At 34.2% G+C, this 18,955-nt stretch overlaps 1 protein-coding gene across 4 annotated transcripts in view; it reads left to right on the top strand.

Annotated features, from left to right (window-relative positions):
* The window catches only part of LOC148949905 (glycerol kinase-like), a 126,812-nt gene that overhangs the window by 67,074 nt on the left and 40,783 nt on the right, over positions 1–18,955 (top strand). For all 4 annotated transcript variants that reach the window (XM_089091992.1, XM_089091991.1, XM_089091990.1 and 1 more), the window contains exons 5-9: positions 5,009–5,111; positions 8,120–8,229; positions 12,391–12,496; positions 14,692–14,802; positions 17,549–17,805. In XM_089091992.1, the coding sequence (XP_088948118.1) occupies positions 5,009–5,111; positions 8,120–8,229; positions 12,391–12,496; positions 14,692–14,802; positions 17,549–17,805 (687 nt within the window). The remainder of the gene's footprint in view (positions 1–5,008; positions 5,112–8,119; positions 8,230–12,390; positions 12,497–14,691; positions 14,803–17,548; positions 17,806–18,955) is intronic.

Below are 18,955 nucleotides of genomic sequence, written 5' to 3'. Positions count from 1 at the left end.
CTTTCCTCCTTTTTGTCATTTGTTTAAATAGAATATACTTTATTTCCTAAAAGTATAATAAAGTACATATACTTTATAAAGTATAATAAAGCATAAACCCGTTACGTAGACGTAAAACAGGTAAAACCCCAGGCCAATTCTATACATAAAGAAAATATTTATAGTATTGTCATTTCCACATGTACCTGAAGGGGCTGTTGAAGAAAAGCTGAGTGGCCTTTCCGTGTCTTCAGGCTTATGGTCGTTCTTTTTTAGTTTTATATCTGATCTGGTCTCTGTAGAGGGGTTGGTTTCCCTAAATTCTTGTGATCAGAAAATCTAGCAAAAGGTACTATTGAATAGCCCCTTGAACAAGTGATTTAAAAAGAATCCGGAGTAGTTATTTCAGATATTGTATTCCTCCTTGGACGCATTACCGGATTCTAATTAATAACCACAATATACCTGACATAACATTAAAGTTAGAAAAGCTACACAGGAAGCTCTCAAGTACTGCTCTTGGTCGACTTTCTCCTTATAAGCGTCCTGATAAATTTTTTCTATAGTAAATATTTTTCGTTTTTTTTTGTTTTTTTTTTTGTATTTCATTTCTTTTTACTCCACATTCTAATACTTATTGTAGTGTTTTGTGGGTAATCAATACGTTATTATTGTTATTCCTAGACGAGTGGTTAGCGCGCTAGACTTCCTTTGTTCATGAGGACAGTGGTTCGAGTCCTGGTGTCACTGATTATTTGGTTTGAATGGGGGTCAGTGGCATAACTCTGTAAGCTCAACCGGCCCAACTCTAAATGGGTCCCCCTTCCAAAAAATGGCTGTTTTTGCGCGTCGTTTATAATTACCTTAGTCGCAAGTGTTGTCTCAAGCCCTTCGTCTAGATTAGTTTACAGAATATAGAAATTTCAATACCGAATGGTTATTATTCACTCATAAATTTTTTTTCAATACTTATTTCTTGGTTATTTTTTCAACACAAACCTGAGGGTTTTTTTTTTATTCCGAGCACACACGGAAACCCCTTTACCCGGCCTTTTTTTCGAATAACGCATTAAAATAAAATACTAATTAAATACTAAATTAAAATAAAATACGCATTTTAATTGAAACTCTTTTCAAAGATTTGTATATAAAAACTTAAGGGTAATGCCTAGATGCTGTATAAACATAGGGTTTCTCACTCCGGGAACTATATTTAAACTTTAGTTTAGGGGGAATAAAAGGTACCTAGGTTGGGTTAAGTTAGGTTACGTATTTAATATATGCTATGCTTTACCCCCCCCCCCCTAATGTGCAAATATATAGCCCAATTTTGTTCATAAACTATTATATTTTCATCCTATTTTTTCAATACTAATTTCTTGGCTCTCTTTTCAACACATACCTGAGTTTTTTTTTTCTGATTCCGAGCAAACACACGAAAACCCCCTTTATCCGGCCTTTTTTTCGGTAGATTTTAATTGAAACCCTTTTCAAAGATTTGTATAAAAACTTAAGCCTTTCACTTTATAGTTACCAATTTTGTAGTTGTTTCTTATCAAGAAAGTAAACTATTTTGTTTGTCAGAAAAAGCACTCCCCTCCTAGTTTTGCAAATGACTATTTCAAAAATAAGTGTGAGTATTAGTCTCAGTTTTATGTTTTTTAGCATTGTCAAACACTATTTCACTCATTAAGAAAGGCTTATGAAAAGCATGATAATGTTTTTGAAGTCTTATAAGACTTTAAAACAATACCATGTTTCCAGGGTGCAACCACCCTGGTTTGGTGACAAAGTATAAACACATACTGAACAAGTACTGACAAAACCTATCCTCTCCACACAAAAAAAGTGACCCTTTGTCCGCGTTTCCGGAGACGATTCCATATCTATGCGAACCTGGCGAATAAATCACAAGTTCCGTAGGTGATTATACTTGTTCCGTAAAAGCTGTATTAAATTTAATTTATTGGCTCGGAGCGATTAATTAGTACAACATTTACCCTCTAGTGGCGCTTAGGTAAGCGGGGTCACCTTTGGAGAGTTTTGACTGTACTTGTTCAGTAGATGACTATGCTTTGGATGACAAACAAGTAGTGTTTTTAGGGGTGCCAATTCAGGAAAATCTAAGAGAAGAGAAATATATTTATCAAAATCTAGAGGGGCAGTATTGTTGTTTTTTAAACTTCAGTAATAAAAAAAGGATATTAAAAAAAAAAAAACGGATAGGGGTGACCAAAAATTCTATTGAGTGACACCCCCTCCCCCAACTATTGCCTCTGCTTATTTCATCTTCCTTTTTTGAAATAGATTCTTGAATCGAAAATCATTTTAATTAGCTAAAAGACAAATTTGATTTGGCAAACATCACAGGCCTGATGTTTGTTTCCTTTACTGATATCAGTTTCTACTTAGTAATTTTCCGAGCTAAGTACAGTGTAATGCATTTGCAAATACTAATATTTGTATTTTAGATGTATTTTTAGTATTTACAGTAGATAATAGCTACACAAATGTCAAAGTTAGCTGACGCAGTAAGGCAAATCAGCGGATTCCTTCTTTGTGTATAATTAGTTTTAAACAATGGGGGGAATTTATTTTTAAGTAAAAGCAGCTGAGTCACATGCTCTCCCTTTTATAGGAGAGTGATTCATCAATTTGAAAACAGTTTTCAGAAAAGAGCTTTAACTTCGAAATGCTTGTAGATTTTCCAACGCTTCGAATTCTCGTTTAGTGATTTCTCTGTGTGAAAAGAGTAGTCAGAAATAAGTCTTAGCTACGAAATGCTTGAAATTTTTTATATATTTCGAATATTTGTTTTATAAGAGAGTGACTCCTCTGTGTGAAAGCAGCTTTTGTTTTTATTTGTTGCTGTTTTTTTTTTTTTTTTTTTTTTTTTTTTTTTTTTTTTTTTTTCAAAAAATCACTAGGGGAAATAGATTTAATTGTGATAGACTCCTAAGGGGTGGCCTGACTTGATTTCTCTTATTGGTTTTGTTTTGAAAAAATATTTAGACTATAGATGAACATGGACCTTACCCTTACAAGGGGGGGGGGGTGTAAAAAAAATGAAAAAAGAAACATTTAATGGCACAATTTTCGAATCACTTCAATCCGATCTTGGGGTGAATTTTTCCTGTTTCTGTTTTCCTGTTTCTGCAGCCATTGTCTGTTAGCAAAAATGGCACACCAAACGGCTTCGTTGGCGTAATTTGTTTTTAAGCAGTTACTCTATTCTTGTAAAGATGTTGTTCAAACATGGTCAACGGAAAAATTACAGGGAGTTGAAAAGAAAGAGACGGATCGTAGGATTTGAATCTATTGGAATTTTTTTTATTTCTTAAGCAAAACATTATATGGCGTCCAATTTTTGATAAGTAGATTTTCGATGCTTTTTCTATTCTTGTAAAGTGTTTTGTGATTTAGACTGAAAAATTTATTTTTGGATTCAAATTTATTTCTAAAGCTACTCAATCCGATTGAAGCAGTCTGAAAATTTAGTTTTTACCCTGCTATTCTGTGATGCAATAAGATCTTCATTTATTTGGATTTTTGTTTAATGTTTTAAATTTATTGAAGCCTACACATTGATTCGGTCCTCTTACGCTAGAAATCCGGAAGCACGTCTTCCCTACCAGTGGTGTAATTTTTTCAAAGTCCAATGGGGAAGGGGGCCAAATTGATCCTAATCTTTCTAAGTCAAGTAAAAATGACAGTAAGAAATAAAAAAATAAGCCATATAGTACCATAAAAGTAAATGTATCTTAAAGAAAACTAATCTCTTTCTGTGGATGCTTGAATTGTATAGGCCTGTCTTAGTTTTGGCAATATTTCTGAAAACGCTTCAGCTGTGGGGGGCAAACTGGGGTTGTTGGAGGTAGTTGCCTCCCTCTTCCCCTTAGCAAACTACGCCCCTGTTCCATACAGTATTATTGATATTCGGTTCAATCATTTCTCAAAGTAAGTGCAGGATAAGACCTGTGACTAAATTTAGTAGCCTATTTTACACCTAGTGCCTGAAACGTAACAGTTTTCCTCCTACCCTTTTCACTTTATAATAACTTGTATCTAACAAATAACCTGCACTTTTTTAGTTTTTTAGTTGTTGCGAAAAACAGTCAGCATCATAGGTGTAGATAGGCCAAATTCTCTGAGGGGGAAGGGGATAAAATACAAACGATTGTATTTTAAACCACTTGATGTTTTTATGAACCTTGCTTATTATTTGAACCTGTCTTGCGGGAGGGGAATCCTCAACCCTTCGTTATGATGAGAAAACACTGCATACAATTCGAACCAAATTGAAGCAAAGAATGTACAGGTCCGGAAGAATGAATAACGTTTTCTGATATTGGATTCTACTACTACTTACTACTAACAACTCACCGCAGCACCAAGCTGCCTAAAGCCAACAGAGCTACGCACGCTCCTCCTCCATGCCAATCTATTCGATGCTTCCCTCTTTACACCCTCCCACCCCAACCGCGGACGACCTGCTTTCAGTTCAGCCCTAGGTGGTTGGCCGAAAAGGACAATCTTTGGCAGTGAGTTTATTTTTGAATTTCTTGAATTTCTACCTGAAATATTTTCATTTATGTTTATTTTATGTATAACTAGAAGAGCAGTGGGGTCTAAGAAATTGTTTACCTTCTCCTCTATGTGCCTCCATCCCAATCTATTCGAAGCCTCCCTCTTTACAACAGTTTACCTCCCTTTTTACTTCCTTACCTCTTTACCTCCCTCTTTACACCATTTTCCTCCCTCTTTACACCGTTTACCTCCCTCTTTACACCATTTACCTCCCTCTTTACACCCTTTACCTCCCTTTTTACACCATTTACCTCCCTCTTTACACCCTTTACCTCCCTCTTTACACCCTTTACCTCCCTCTTTACACCCTTTACCTCCCTCTTTACACCCTTTACCTCCCTCTTTACGCCAGTCTTGGCGATTGGTATCCGTAGCGTTGTGGGTCTTATAAAAAAAAGAAGATATTAATAATCACTGTTTACTTACTAGTTTCAACTTTTAGTGCTGTTAAATTAAGTTGGCTGTTACAAAACGTTCCAGAAGTGCGAATAGCAGTGGACGAAGAAAGATGTTTATTTGGGACAGTAGATACCTGGCTATTATGGGTAAGTCTTTCCTATCGTATCACTCTCTATTTTATTCATAGTGCCGCTAAACGGTTATATAAATAAAAAAAAATTAGCAGTACTCTTCCATTTGAACTACCATTCAAATTGCATGGTTTTTTTTTACATTTTATTGAAATTAAATTTGTATTTTTCCTAAAAGCAACTTGAGCAATCTCAATTTTAATATAATCTTAGCGTCATCATAAAACTCCATTGTTTTACTGAATGCTAGAAATCCATTGAAAACTATTAATTCGAGCCAGTGTTTACATACAAGGTATATACTATGGCTTTTTGAAGCACCAAGCCGCTTGAGAACAACACAGCTGCACATGCTTCTCCTCAATCCCCTCAATTTATTCAAAGCTTCACCAAAGGGTATATGAAGGAATGTATTTATTTTTTGAGCTTTAAATCCCATATTGGATGGAATTTTCGGAGGGGTAATTGCGAGAGTTCTGGACATAATTTTTGTCAAGTAGATCTAATAATATTTTTTCGGAATACATATCAGTTTCTGAGGACATAGACCGTCCCAAACCCTGAGTTATGTTTTTTTTGTGTAAGCAGAATATCAAACATAGCCTGTACGATAAGTGTAACTGTGCACACTGATAAAAATGCCAGATTAATCTAGATACAAACGTAAAACTCGCAGCTTAATTTTGGAACTATGTGTGCTATAGAAATCCCCAAAGAAGAATTCATGGGAAAAAGCCCCCATAAAACTCAACTTGTACCGAAGCTATTAGAGAGAGAAATAATTTATTAACCAAATAACCCTTACATAATCTTTCAACAATAGAATAGATTTTTTTAATAAAAAGAGCTTTCATAGCTTTGGCCTGGACCACAACTAAATAACGCTATTTTTTACAACATTGGTCACTAAAGTGAAAAAAAAAATTACGAACGATTAAATGCAATAACAAAAATAAGGGACAAAAGAGTTCACGAAACGGTTTGTAAGGCACTTTGGGGGTTCAAGCTTGATTTAGCTTCGGGTATTCATATGTTTTGTACAAGGAGGTGGTAGTAAAGAACGGTGCTTCTCGCATGCGAGTAACGAATGTCCAAACTTGAGCATTAGTTCGTATCGGCGCTCACGGAGAGACGGAACTTTCAGCGACTCGAGAGCGGACTCATAAGACACGTGATTTGGACCTTGTATGATTTTTGTAGCACGTTTTTGCACAGCTTCCGTATCACCACTTAGGTATTCAGTATTGTGTACTTTTAGGCTCCAGACTGCGCATGCGTACTCGAGTAATGGTCGCACATAATACAAATCTGACAGTCTGAGTGGTTCTGTAGAAAAACCTGGGCGCCACAAAGTCAGTAACGATCTTAAGGCGTAATTTTCTTTTTTCACTAGATTTGCAACATGCGGGCTGAAATCGTCGGGGAAACCCATTGGGTTGTATATTATGGTTTTTTCCATCCTTATAAGCTACTAACATATATTTACACAATAAATCAAAATCACGAAAAACAAAAAGCAAACAAGTAGTGAAAATATAACAACTTTTAACCATCAGCTGCCGACCGTAGTGAGTTTAAGAAGGGGACAAATTAGCCCACGACGCGGGTTTCTTGATGACTAAAGAGCCCATCTTTCACTCTTTTGCTTGTATATGTGTATAAATTTGAGTTTTTTAGTGTGTTGTCTTTGCATTGAAAAAACAAAAACAACCCAAAGAAACACAAACTGTTAAAGCTGGAAACATGATGAAAACCATGAAAAAGGCTATTTACCACAACCGCCAAGTGAAACTTCAGCAGAGGCGTCCCGGGGGGGGGCTGCTGTCCCTCTAATGGTTTTGTCATTCGGTAAAATTCTCGCCGAAGGTGGAAATTTCGGCAGATATTTTTCAAAATTGCCCGAAATTTAGCAAAATTCTTGATTTTTGCAGAAAATTTGGCATAAATCAGGTTGCGATTCGGTAAAATTTACAAAGATCTCCCCCCCCCCCCCCCCCAATGAAATGAGTTGGGACGCCCCTGAACTTCAGTGGTTAAAATATTTCCGGACAAATTAACTTGGATTCACGTCGTTAGAGGACTGTACTGTAGTTGGCGGAGTCTGGCGACTATTCTCACAAACGGGAGTCGGCTCTTGCCCAACCTCAACCATCCGAGAAAAAATTTCCAGACAAATTGACTTGGATTCACGCCATGAGAAGGATGTCTGCCGTAGTGGACGGAGTGTCGCGACTAAAAGCCTTTGAAGGGAGATTCTCACAAGCGGGAGTCTTATGCTATTATGCTATTATTATATATATCTTAGGCAAAATGCTGGTGTCCATTTAATTATATAGATTTTATATACGTATAGATAAGAAGCATTTATATTTAATCATGACGGAAATAGTTATAAAAAAAACCTGAGAATGCTAGAATTAATTTTAAATTTTACAATAAGAAATTAATTCTAGGATGGGAAGTAAATTGGATACATATAAAAACCCTTCTCTTAACTTGCGACTATATATTTTCAATTTATTTCAAATATTTCACTGAAAAAGGAATTTTATTTACAACTTATAATGTATTATAAGCTTTTGGAAACTTACTATTTACTTTTAATACGCCCAATAAGCTCTTGTACTTGGTTTTGTAAAAAAAAAAAAGAACAAAAGCTGTTCAGTCCTGTATACGTTTTTTTAGAGCAAACTTTGTTCTATATAGACCATATTTGATTTACTAAAAAAAGTATATAGGTATAAAAGTATAAAAAAGTATAAAAAAAGTATAAAAAAGTATTTATTTTTTTTATTTGTCTAATATATTTTTCTTTTCTAAAATAAATTCAGTGTCAAAAGTGGTTTAGACTTGTAAAGTCTCCACCTGTACTGAAAAGTACTTGTACGGTACGAAAAAGTACTCTACTTGTACTTGTACAGGTGGGAACCACCTTTTTGGGAGATGTTTAAGGTGTCGGTAATAGTACGTAAAGCTATGCTATTTCAGACACATTGCTAATAGTTTTTTTTAATGAATTTTAGAACCTCACCGGGGGTCGCAACGGGGGTCTTCACTTGACTGATGTCACTAACGCATCGAGGACAGCATTAATGAATATTGAAACTTTAGAATGGGATCCCTACTTATTAAGGTAGAATCAAGCTTTTTTATTGCTCTTCATCTTTTGTTGTGTATTCTTCTTATCTTTTCTATTTCTCTATTGTCGCTTTTCCTCTTTTCCCCCTTTTGTGAAGGTAGGCTCAAGTTCTTATACTTTCCTTCTTCAATTTTCTGTTTTCCGTCTTCTATTTTATATTCTCCTTGTATTTTATAATTTCAGAATCCGTACTCACCCCGGCTTTCGACCCGATATTTTGCTTTCGTCAATGACCTGTCCTCAAGTTTCATTTGTAGCTCAATTCAGACTTTGGTTTTGAACATTTTCACTTATTATTTGTTTCTTCTTTTTAATTTCACTATGTTCCAATTTTTGTATCAAATTTAACGCCTACGAATTTTAATCTCACTATTTATATTTTATAGATAGACCTTTCCACGAATTTTATTTTCTAGCTTACACTGACGCTAACCAAAAAACAAACTGTCACATTGTCGTTAAAACAAAAAAAAATGCCAGCCAAAATGTTTTTTTGAATACGCTATTATTGTGAGCACATTATTCTTGAAGCTGATTATGAACTTGTACTGGCAAACATTTGATTAGCCAGTGGAAAAATAAAAACCTGAAAACATAAAATATGGAAAGAATAAAATGAAATAGTCATTTTCTAGTATTTTTAAACTTCATGTCGTTGGTGTCGTACTTTGAGACTGAAACCTATGAAAAGCAGTTTCTCCATTTGTATTATCAAGTTCTTTTTCGAATTTTGATAAATTCTTTGCTATTGAACTTCTAATCTATTTTGTTTAAAAATTGGGTAAATTCTGGATATTTGATTAGGCATTGTTCATCTTTTTGTGGTTTAAAAAGTAACCCTAGTTCTCCAGAAAGTCGTCACCGCTCCAGTAAATCACTAACTTTCGCACCTTTTTTTCCCTTTGGTTTCATTTTCATTCAACACAAAATTAGTGTAATTATAGATTTTATGCCAAGAATATTTATGTTATCGATTTTACATTCCCCAGTTTTATTGTCTCCATTTTGTAGATCCAAGTTTTCTTTAAATTCTAATTGTTTTTCTTTTGCTCTTATAAAACTTCTAATCTTTTCAGTATAAAATTATGTGAATTCTAATAATCTTGATTTAGCCCTGTCCACCTATTTCAGACTTATAAGATAAGTCTAGTCTTCTGGAAAATTGCCAGTTTTTCAGAAAATCATCATTGTTCTCATCTTATATCCTCATTTTTAATTTGGATCATTTTTTATTCCGTTCCTTTTTTTCATGGTTTATTACGGTTTTTTTCATTCTGTGATTTTCAATTGGAAAAAGTCTTCATTTTTAAACTCAAAATTTGCTTGCATCTCTTTTTTTTTTGCTCTAATAAAACCTTTAAACTTTTTGCATGTAAAATTACGTGAATTCTTATAATCGTGAGTTTGCGCAGTTCTTCTTTTTGAGATGTAAAAAATAATCTCAATCTTCTGGAAAGTTTTCACTTTTCCTTTTTTTTTATAACACCTCGCTCTTTGCGCTAAAGTTTAAATTTTGTCCCAGTTATTTAAAACTACTCCTGAAACATAAGAATCGTTTAGTTAGAACAATAAGTAACTTTTTAAAAGTGCCGGAAAACTTTAGCTTGAAGAGTAAATTGTTGAGGAAGGTGCAACCCCCTCGTATACGTAATAATTTCTGTTCGTTTTAAGCTTTAATGTTGCTCCTTACTTTCAGTTGAAAAAATTGTTTGTTTTTTTTTACATTTAATACATACAAAAATCAATATGATTCATCCAAAATCATACTGTCGACGTGGGGCTATTCAGGCAAAAACACGTACATATAATATCATTTAAATTCACTGTAATAAGACAGAAACAAATATATTAAATAATAATAATAATACGGGGCTACAACTACATACCATATCCATACCGCGGTGTTACACTCACTAACCAACAAATTTGCAGCTGATTCTCTTCATTTTCCTTATTCTGTTAATTTTGTTAATTGCTTTTTTTCCATGGTTTTGTAAACGTTAAGTATGGAATTGAGCCTAATTATTAGCTTTAATGCCGGGAACATGGGCCAAGAATATACAGGAAGGAATGGCAAATTGAAATAGAACTGTATTTTGATTCTCTGATTTAAGATCTCGCCTCTTTGATCCTTGGCTACTATTTCCTCTATTATTTTCAGATAGAAACAATGCCGCCGCATCTTGGGTTGTTAATTTGGACAACGGGGGGAGGGGGTGAGGTGACAGGGACTTCTGACTTTGTATTTTGGGGGAAGAGTCATCCCCGGCCCCCACAGAAAGCTGGGTATAGTTTATACAATCCTGTTAAAATTTTTCCTCTATAAATTATTCGGTTAAATGGAATAAAAGATTATATTCAGATATAAACTAATGTTTTTGGGTAAGTTTTTTTTTGGGGGGGGGGGAGTCTCGTTATAATTGTTTTAGCTCACCTGTCATTATTGACCCTCAAGAAAATAAATAGAGATAGGTAAAATTTACTAAAGCATTTCGTCCCATCCCCTCAAGAAAAAAGAAACCACAATGGCATAAAAAAAACTCCATATTTAGGTCTCAAATGCACTGTGTTAAAGGTAGAACAGCATTGATTTGAGAGTAATAAACTGTAAGTTCTGTCCTTTGGTTTCTTTTTCTTCAGAAATATATTAATCAGAGCTAGTAGGTTTAAATTAAAGGGGAGATGACATAAAGGTAAATATATATAAATTTTGAAGAATTAAAATTTTTGACTTTTGTTACATTCTGGTTGCACCCCCATACTCAGTTTCCACCCAGAAGAGGCCTGATCGTTGCTGTGTCCCCTTCTGTAAGAAAGCAGTAATAATAAATGGATTGTGAATAGAAGGATCGGAAGTGTTTTTAGATGGTGGAATATAGCCTAATTTGGTCGAGTTCAGTTTTTGTAGTTAAACTGAAAACAGGGAAGCGACAGCAAAATAGAGTGTGGTGTTTCTGCATCATCCGGTTTCAGTTGTGTCGTCTATTGCATGGAGGAGTCTACCAGACCTACGGTGTTTTGCGAAAAAAAAACACAAAAATTTAAAACGATTCAGTTTAGTAAAAGCCTCATTTAAGAATTTATCACTTTATTAAGAATTTAAAAGATTCAGTTTATTATTCAGTTTATTTTTTCATAATTGAATGGCACAGTGGTGGTCTTATTGTTCCTATTTTTGGCAATGGATTAACTGACTGTAACTTGACGAGCTTAAGATTTAACTGATTTAAGTGGCTGGGAATGTGTTCACAGGTTTTATAGGCTATGCAATGAATAAAATGAAATTTTTGCCATGGGCTAGGGTTTATCTGGGTAATAGCTTAACTGATTACTTATAGACTAAATGGTTTAATGGGTTAAATAGATTATAATTTAATTTGTTTAACTCGTTTAAACTTCTTTAATCTGTTGTTAGAAGGACAGAAGATTTCTCTCTTGTGGATTTACAAAAGTGAGAAAAGAACATTTTGAATTTCAGGTTTCAGCAACTTTCTCTTTATTATATAATAATATACAATTTATTATTATGTATATAATATAATATATAAAAGGGGCAACAATATTGTCCCTTGTATGGAAAACTCAGTAAATTTCAGCAATCCTTCGTAAGGTATATTTTCGCACGTCTCACAAGCACTTTTTCAGCTAGCCTACCCTATCTTAGCTACTATTTAGCCGGGTTCAACTACCTCAAAGAGGTAGGTAACTCATAAGCACATTTTTAGGTAGCCTAACATGTTCTGGCTACTATTTAAACGGGTTCAGCTACCGCAAGGAGGGATAGAGTAGCTTTTTTTGGATTAATGTCAAAAGTATGTGTGTACCGGAATTGAGATATTCCTCATAAAAGCCAAATTTTAATCCGGCCAGTATGTGTAGCTACTGGCCCTTCTTTATCGATTACTGTCGTTCACAAAATTCGTAGATATCTCTTTTCATCAATCCTTATTTGAAATTCAATATTTGTTATCAATTCTCACGTAGTAAGTAATTAGTATTTCAGATGAACATCCATGTTCAGCATGAAGTTCAGTTGAACATAGTAAGTTCAAACCGCAATTGTTGAAAACTTCAGGGGGAATCTTTTGTTTTTGGACGTTCAACGTGTCTTCAACTCTCTTTAGCTACCATAAATCTAAGCTTGTCTAATTTCAGATTTTTTGGCGTCCCAAAATCCATTCTTCCAGAAATCCGAAGCTCATCAGAAATCTATGGCTATATTACTCTTTCACATCGATTAAAAGGAGTCCCAATTTCTAGCGTAAGCTTGTTTCTTATTCCTTTTATTTTGTCTTGCTCTTACCCTATGTATAGTTGTTTGCCAGATATCTTAGATAGTATAATTGTTACCATTTTTCGTTATTTTGTAATAGAGACTGATAATGGGCCTACCCGAAAAATTGGTTGGGAGGCGAGGAACGGAGGCCTACCAAAAACATTTATTTCTGAGGAGTGAGGCGTTTGTAATTTTTGGGCATTTCTTTTATAGAAATGCAAAATAGACATGTTTAAAGTTGCAAAACACTAATTTTTGCGTTTAGAATCCTTTTTCTAACGCGACAAGACCTTTGGTGACGTCTGAGTCAATTTTATACTATACTGAGAAAAAAATCTTCTAAAAAAATCTTATTCTAAAAAACAATCTTGCTATTTATTGATGATGAATAAAAACTACAACTTGTTTCAGCTTTTATTGACAAGACAAGGCTTACACTCAAGTCTCACTACAGTCACTCGGAAAAAAATAAAAAAATATTTTTTCCCTTGGATTTTAGCGTCCCACTTGCGCTATAGAAACAGAAAATTAAAATGGCAAGTAAATAGTTGGAAAAGCCTAAATCATACACCATATTCTTATCAAGTATTGTCTACTAATACTACTATCAGTCTCTTGTCAGATTTATAATATAGGAAACTACTGTTTTTTTTCCAATCTTCCATGTTTTTTAATTTCAAAACCTTGTGCCTTGATTCTTCACTCTGATTGATCAGTCATAAAGCTTACAGTTGAAAGTTGAGTTCGATAAAGCAAATTACAAATGAGATTATTAGTGCTGCAGTCGTGCGTAATTTAGATCTTATCAACAAGTTTGGCTCGGGCATTGGAATAAGCAGAAATGGTAACAAAAAGCAGGGTTGCCATTCTGCAGCCCCTCTTGACACAGTCCTGTTAAATTTGACCTTTGATTTTTCTCGTTTGAATTTTGAAAATGTTTTATTAGGTTAGAATGTCTAACTGAACAAATTTGCCTCCTTTTCGAAGCTAAAAAAACACATCTATCTCAAGTAGTTTAATAGGGCATTTAAGACAAAATGCTAGTGACTGGTTGGGTTGACAGCAAATAAATAAAAATACAAATCTACCAAATAACATACATACATGCGTACATAGATAACATACATATAATAAAAAAACATACATAAAATAAATATAATGAGTAAAATACATAATATATAACACATAATGATGTAATAAATAATAGGAGCATAAATACATAATAAAAATAGGTGTTCCACGAAGTGTTTATTATTCACCTGTCTGCTATTATTGTTTGTTCGTAAAAAAAGACGCATCCAGGGGAGGGGGCTACGGGATTTTAACCCCCCCCCCCCCCCTGAAATCTTTCTGACTCGGAAGAACGTAACAAAAAGGCATATAAACAAATTTTGTTGCTTTTTTTTTTACCTCCCCACCTCGCCACAAAAATCCTAGATACTCCCTTGGTTGAAAAATATTGGTTCACTTTTTTGTAAGAGGCGAATTGTAAAAACTTTTAAATAAAATTATAAAGAAAGGTGGAACAAAATATTCCATTCAGAATTCGTTCCCAATCAAAAGGCCATATAATGCAAAGCAGGTAAAGCAGAAAAAAAACTAACAACAAAAATGAGAATATTTCGCACAAATAGCCTAGCCGTTGTTGGGAGGCTTGTAGAATTTATTTTTTTCAAATTTGTGGCATATACAAAATCTGTAAAACCATATTTTGAGTTGCAAACTCATTAGACGGGCCATGTATGGTCTAAAAAAACTAGCCACTTTGAATTTTGCCTCTTATTTTGCGTTTTTGAAGGGCAGAAACACTTTATGAGTCTACACAGGCTGTACATGACATACAAAAATATAAAGACCCCCCCCCCCAAATAAAAAAGACGAAGAAAAATACAAAACCAAACGAGAGGGATTTTCAACCATTACTGAACTATCCGCTGTCTATTTGTTTTATTCACGAGCTGAAAATTACCCTGGTTTGGTTTTGTCCTAAAAAAAATGAATAAAAAAAAAATCCATTTCTCGTTTTGTCAGTTCTTCAAGCACAGTTGCTGTGTTGGCAAATGCTAAGGTGACCCTATACAGGCTCAACACCGCTAGAAGGCCAGGTGGAATTAGAAAGATTTGAATGAAGAAAGACGGGTACAAAGATTAAAAAAATTGAATGTATTTCTGTTCGGTAGATGCTTGGTGACCAGCAAGCAGCGCTTCTTGGTCAGATGTGTGTCAAACGAGGTCAAGCTAAGTGTACCTATGGAACAGGCTGCTTTCTTCTATGTAACAGTGGCAACAAGGTAGGTTTACTTTAATTTGACTAGTTAATTGTATAAGGAAAGTTTATGGTCCGGACACAAGTTCGATTCTGAATGTTAATTGCAATCAGTTCTTTATAATTATTTATCCTGTTTTTGCTCAGTGTTCTTAGTTTGTTCTCTTATTAGGTCTTCTCTTGTTGGGTCTCTTATTAGGTGTATAAAGAGAAGTGCAATGGTGAAAGCCAATATGTAAGGTCCAACCACGGTTGCCAGGTTTTCTTGGAATACTAACCCAAAGGGCGAAAATCATTTGAGCTATTGCACAGTTTGTTTAAATTGGGTTAATTTTTACTAATGTTTTACGGGTTGTTATTAATATACTAATTATTTTTAAAATGTGTTTAATTAAGCTGAATTTAATCTTTATTATCTTAGTGAGGCGGAAACTCGCCCAACTTGGCAATGCTGCGTCAAAATTTGAGTCATCAAGTTACCTCTGTGAGTTTAAAATCAAAAATGTTTTGACTGAAAATGTAAAATATTTGTTATCTTCAAAAGTTTAGAATTCATTCAATTAGTTGTGTATAATTATTTATCCTGTTTTCGTTCAGTGTTCTTAATGTGTTCTCTTATTAGATGCTCTATTATCGGGTCTCTTATTAGGCGTATCAACAGATGTATAATGTTGAAATCCCATGTGCAACGTCTAACCACGGTTGCCAGGATTTTCTTGAATACTAACCCAAATCCCGAAAATCATTTCTCAGTTTCTTTAAATTGGGTTAATTTTTACTAATGTTTTAATGGTGGTTAATAATATACTGACTATTTTTAATTAGTTTAATTCTGCTGAATTCAATTTTTACTATCTTAATCGGCGGAAACTGGCCCAACCTGACAATATTGCGTCAAACCTTTTGACTCATCAATTTACCTTCAAAAGTTTAAAAAATATTTTGACTGATTTATGTCATAAAAGATTTCTTATCTTCAAAAGTCTAGAATTGGCAGCAGTACAGTATCTTTTGATGCTGTATTTGGATGCAGAATTGGTAGGCTATTATAGGCTACTCTTTTTGAGTAAGTGTATCATCGGTGTTCTTATCTAATCCAAGAAAATCTGGCAACTGTCGTTTTAACCTGTAGTTCCTAGTGTCCTTGAATAAGGGTTTGGTTAAAATTGTCATATAGTTTAGTTTCTTCCAACTGCTGAAGTTTTCGTTGAAGTGTTTTGCGAAAGCAACAGCTGAACAACATTATTAAATAGTATGTTATTTAATATTATTTAATTGGTTATTTAATTATTTAATTAATTAATTAACTAACTTTTTATTTTATACTATTTAATTTCATTTTTTAATTAAATTCTGATACTGTTTAATTAATATACTATTATATTAGTCTACTTAACACACTAAGAAACTAACTTTGGGGGTATGAGTGGCTTTGAAAAAGTAACCCCATTAGTTTAAGTAAAGTGGTATATTTTAGGTGATATTTTGCTTTTATTACCTGATGTTTCAGCTTACTTTTGAAATTAATTGGAATAAATGATGGATCGATTTTGATGATATCTAAATAATTTGAGATGAAAAAAGTAGACGTTTTTTCAGGCTAGTTTTTCAGTTAGATCAGGTTACCAGAGACAAAGAAATAACACAAAAGAGAAAAACAAGATTAATAAAATAATTGAAAAAGACAAAATTACCGAGTGAGTAACTATTTGAGCGGTCTATTCTTAGATATAGGACGAATATTTTTCTACTATTCTACTATTTATCTACTATTTTTCTGAACTTTCTTTTCCTCATAGGTTTTGCCAGGAATGGTGGGGGGGGGGGGGGGTCAACGGTTTAAACGTTTTAAACCGTTTGGAATAAAAAATAAAAAGATCCAAATTGAAAAAAAAAGCCAAGACTGATAATTTGAGTGAGAGGCAAAGCTGGCATAAGCCTTTTTCCGAATTGTATAAAAATGATGTTGAATGTTGAAAAGTTAATGTTGAAAAATTGTATGAAAGCTTTCAGTGTTGGTTATGTAATAACTTTAAAAGATTTTTCAGTGTTTGGGCCTCCTCAAATTAGTTCTGACTCCTGAAATGGGGGAAACCCATCCCCCTCCCGAAACATGCAGAACTCTTCCCGTTGAATTAAAATACCAAAAACAGGCGTGCCCTCCTCTTAGACATTTTGCTTGAGACAATCTACTCCTTCCTGCAGGTGCATATTGGGTGGCAATACAGTTTGTGGACCCTGGTTAAATGGTTAAAATACCGGCAACATGACTGAAATGCCGGTAATTGGTAACTATTTCTGGTGGAAATGCCAGTAAATGGTAACTATTTCTAGTTGAAATGCCAGTAAATCGTTACTATTTCTGGTTAAAATGCCAGTAACTGGTAAATATTTCTAGTTAAAATGCAGGGAACTTGACTGAAAATAATCTATAAAGTAATCTTCCCCGCAAAAGATGGCGTATTCTTTTGCACTGTCATATTATTTGCTTTTCCATTGTCATGTAGAATGGTCTGCATTGCTGGTGTTGGGAAAGAAAACTTTATTTGGGTAAATTGAATCGTATGAAGTATGTTTATTTTTTAACAAATATGCTTTTCACTGGCTCGGCTAATGTATTTGAATTCAGCCGTAGAACTGCCATGACGAATGAATGTCCGTTTACGCGCGAAAACGTAGTTGTAAGAATCTGTGGCTAATAATAAGAAAGGGTATTTTGTTGCTATATGTTACCTAACTTCTATTTATGTCATTTTTTTCTATTTTCATAGCCTATATTCTCTGACAAAGGACTCATCACAACAATTGGTTATCAACTGGGAAAAACTAAACGGCCTGTTTACGCCATAGAAGGCTCTGTAGCCGTAGCTGGCTCCTCAATTCGATGGCTCCAAAAGAACATGGGAATTATCAAAAGTGAACATGAAATTGAATCCCTGGCAGCTAGTGTCACAGATTCTGGTGGCGTTTATTTTGTGCCCGCCTTCTCTGGACTCTACGCACCCCATTGGCGAACGGACGCAAGAGGGTGGGTTTTTTTTTTTTTTTTTTCATTTTTTTTTTTTTTGTTTACTTCTTGTAATAATTAGTATGATTTGCAATTTGATTTTGGTGCCGACTTAGTGATGCACGCTTATAATAATTTTCGTCGAAACTCTTAATAAAAAATAACAACAACATAAAGTAACCTACTGGTTATTGGCAACACTGTTTTGAGTCAACAACAAGTCAACACACTGTTTTAACTTTAAATGAAGGAAGTACATGCTACTGAAGTTCTTAAGTGTATACCAATACAAAGTCGCACACTAGAAATGTTGAAAATGTGCACCTTCGATATAAACAACTTTGCTATCTGATTTTTAAATGCCTCAATGTGAATGTTATCAATGAACACCCTACCGCATAGGGGTGCAAATTCGTAAAAATATAGGGTGGCCCAAGGATTTTTCTTCATTAAAAAAAATTAATAAAAATGCAAAAAAGTCCAAAATCTAGGGGGGGGGGGCAGTCATTGAGAAAAAAGGAAGAAAAATCCTTTAAAAAAGATGAAAAAAAATTTCAGTTTATGATATTGTACTGCATTTAAAGGTGAGATTTTGTGCATAAGCTGAAGTATATTTACTGTAGCTACTGATCTGATATTTTCAGTTTGTTAATATTACTTCTTTTCTGTTGTGGTATTAGACCTGTCTACTTGACCCAGACTGGGCCAAACTTTGACCCTAAATTTTGATAAACGGTGGAAGAATTGTTACATTGCCGCAACTTGCGAAATAGCTACTTATTTTGCAACGGAGGAAGTAAGAAATTAAATATAAATAGTTCAAACCTTTGTTATGCAAAGGCATATTTTGTTGGATTTACTGATTGCAATGATATATTCTAATTCTAATTCAGTGGATTCTAGGTTAACCATATCAAATATCCAATTTTCTTTGAAATCTTACCTTTTTCATGAAGTCACAAGACGCTATACTGTAAGTAATGGTAATAGTTTTTAATCCCTGTTTTCAGGGTCGTATCCAGGATTTTTTTTTCGGGGTGGGGGGGGGTTACAAAAAACCTGAAAAACGCCTAAAAATTGCCTATATTCATTTTTTTTACGTTTTTTATCAGTCGGACAAACTTTTCGGGGGGCTCACACCACCTACCCCCCCCCCCCCTTGGACCTTGTT

The sequence above is a fragment of the Artemia sp. Qi Xiang Cuo genome, chromosome 7 (genome assembly GCF_049724085.1).
Source record: "Artemia sp. Qi Xiang Cuo chromosome 7, ASM4972408v1, whole genome shotgun sequence".
Taxonomy (NCBI): domain Eukaryota; kingdom Metazoa; phylum Arthropoda; class Branchiopoda; order Anostraca; family Artemiidae; genus Artemia; species Artemia sp. Qi Xiang Cuo.
This window is presented reverse-complemented; position numbering and strand designations above follow the sequence as displayed.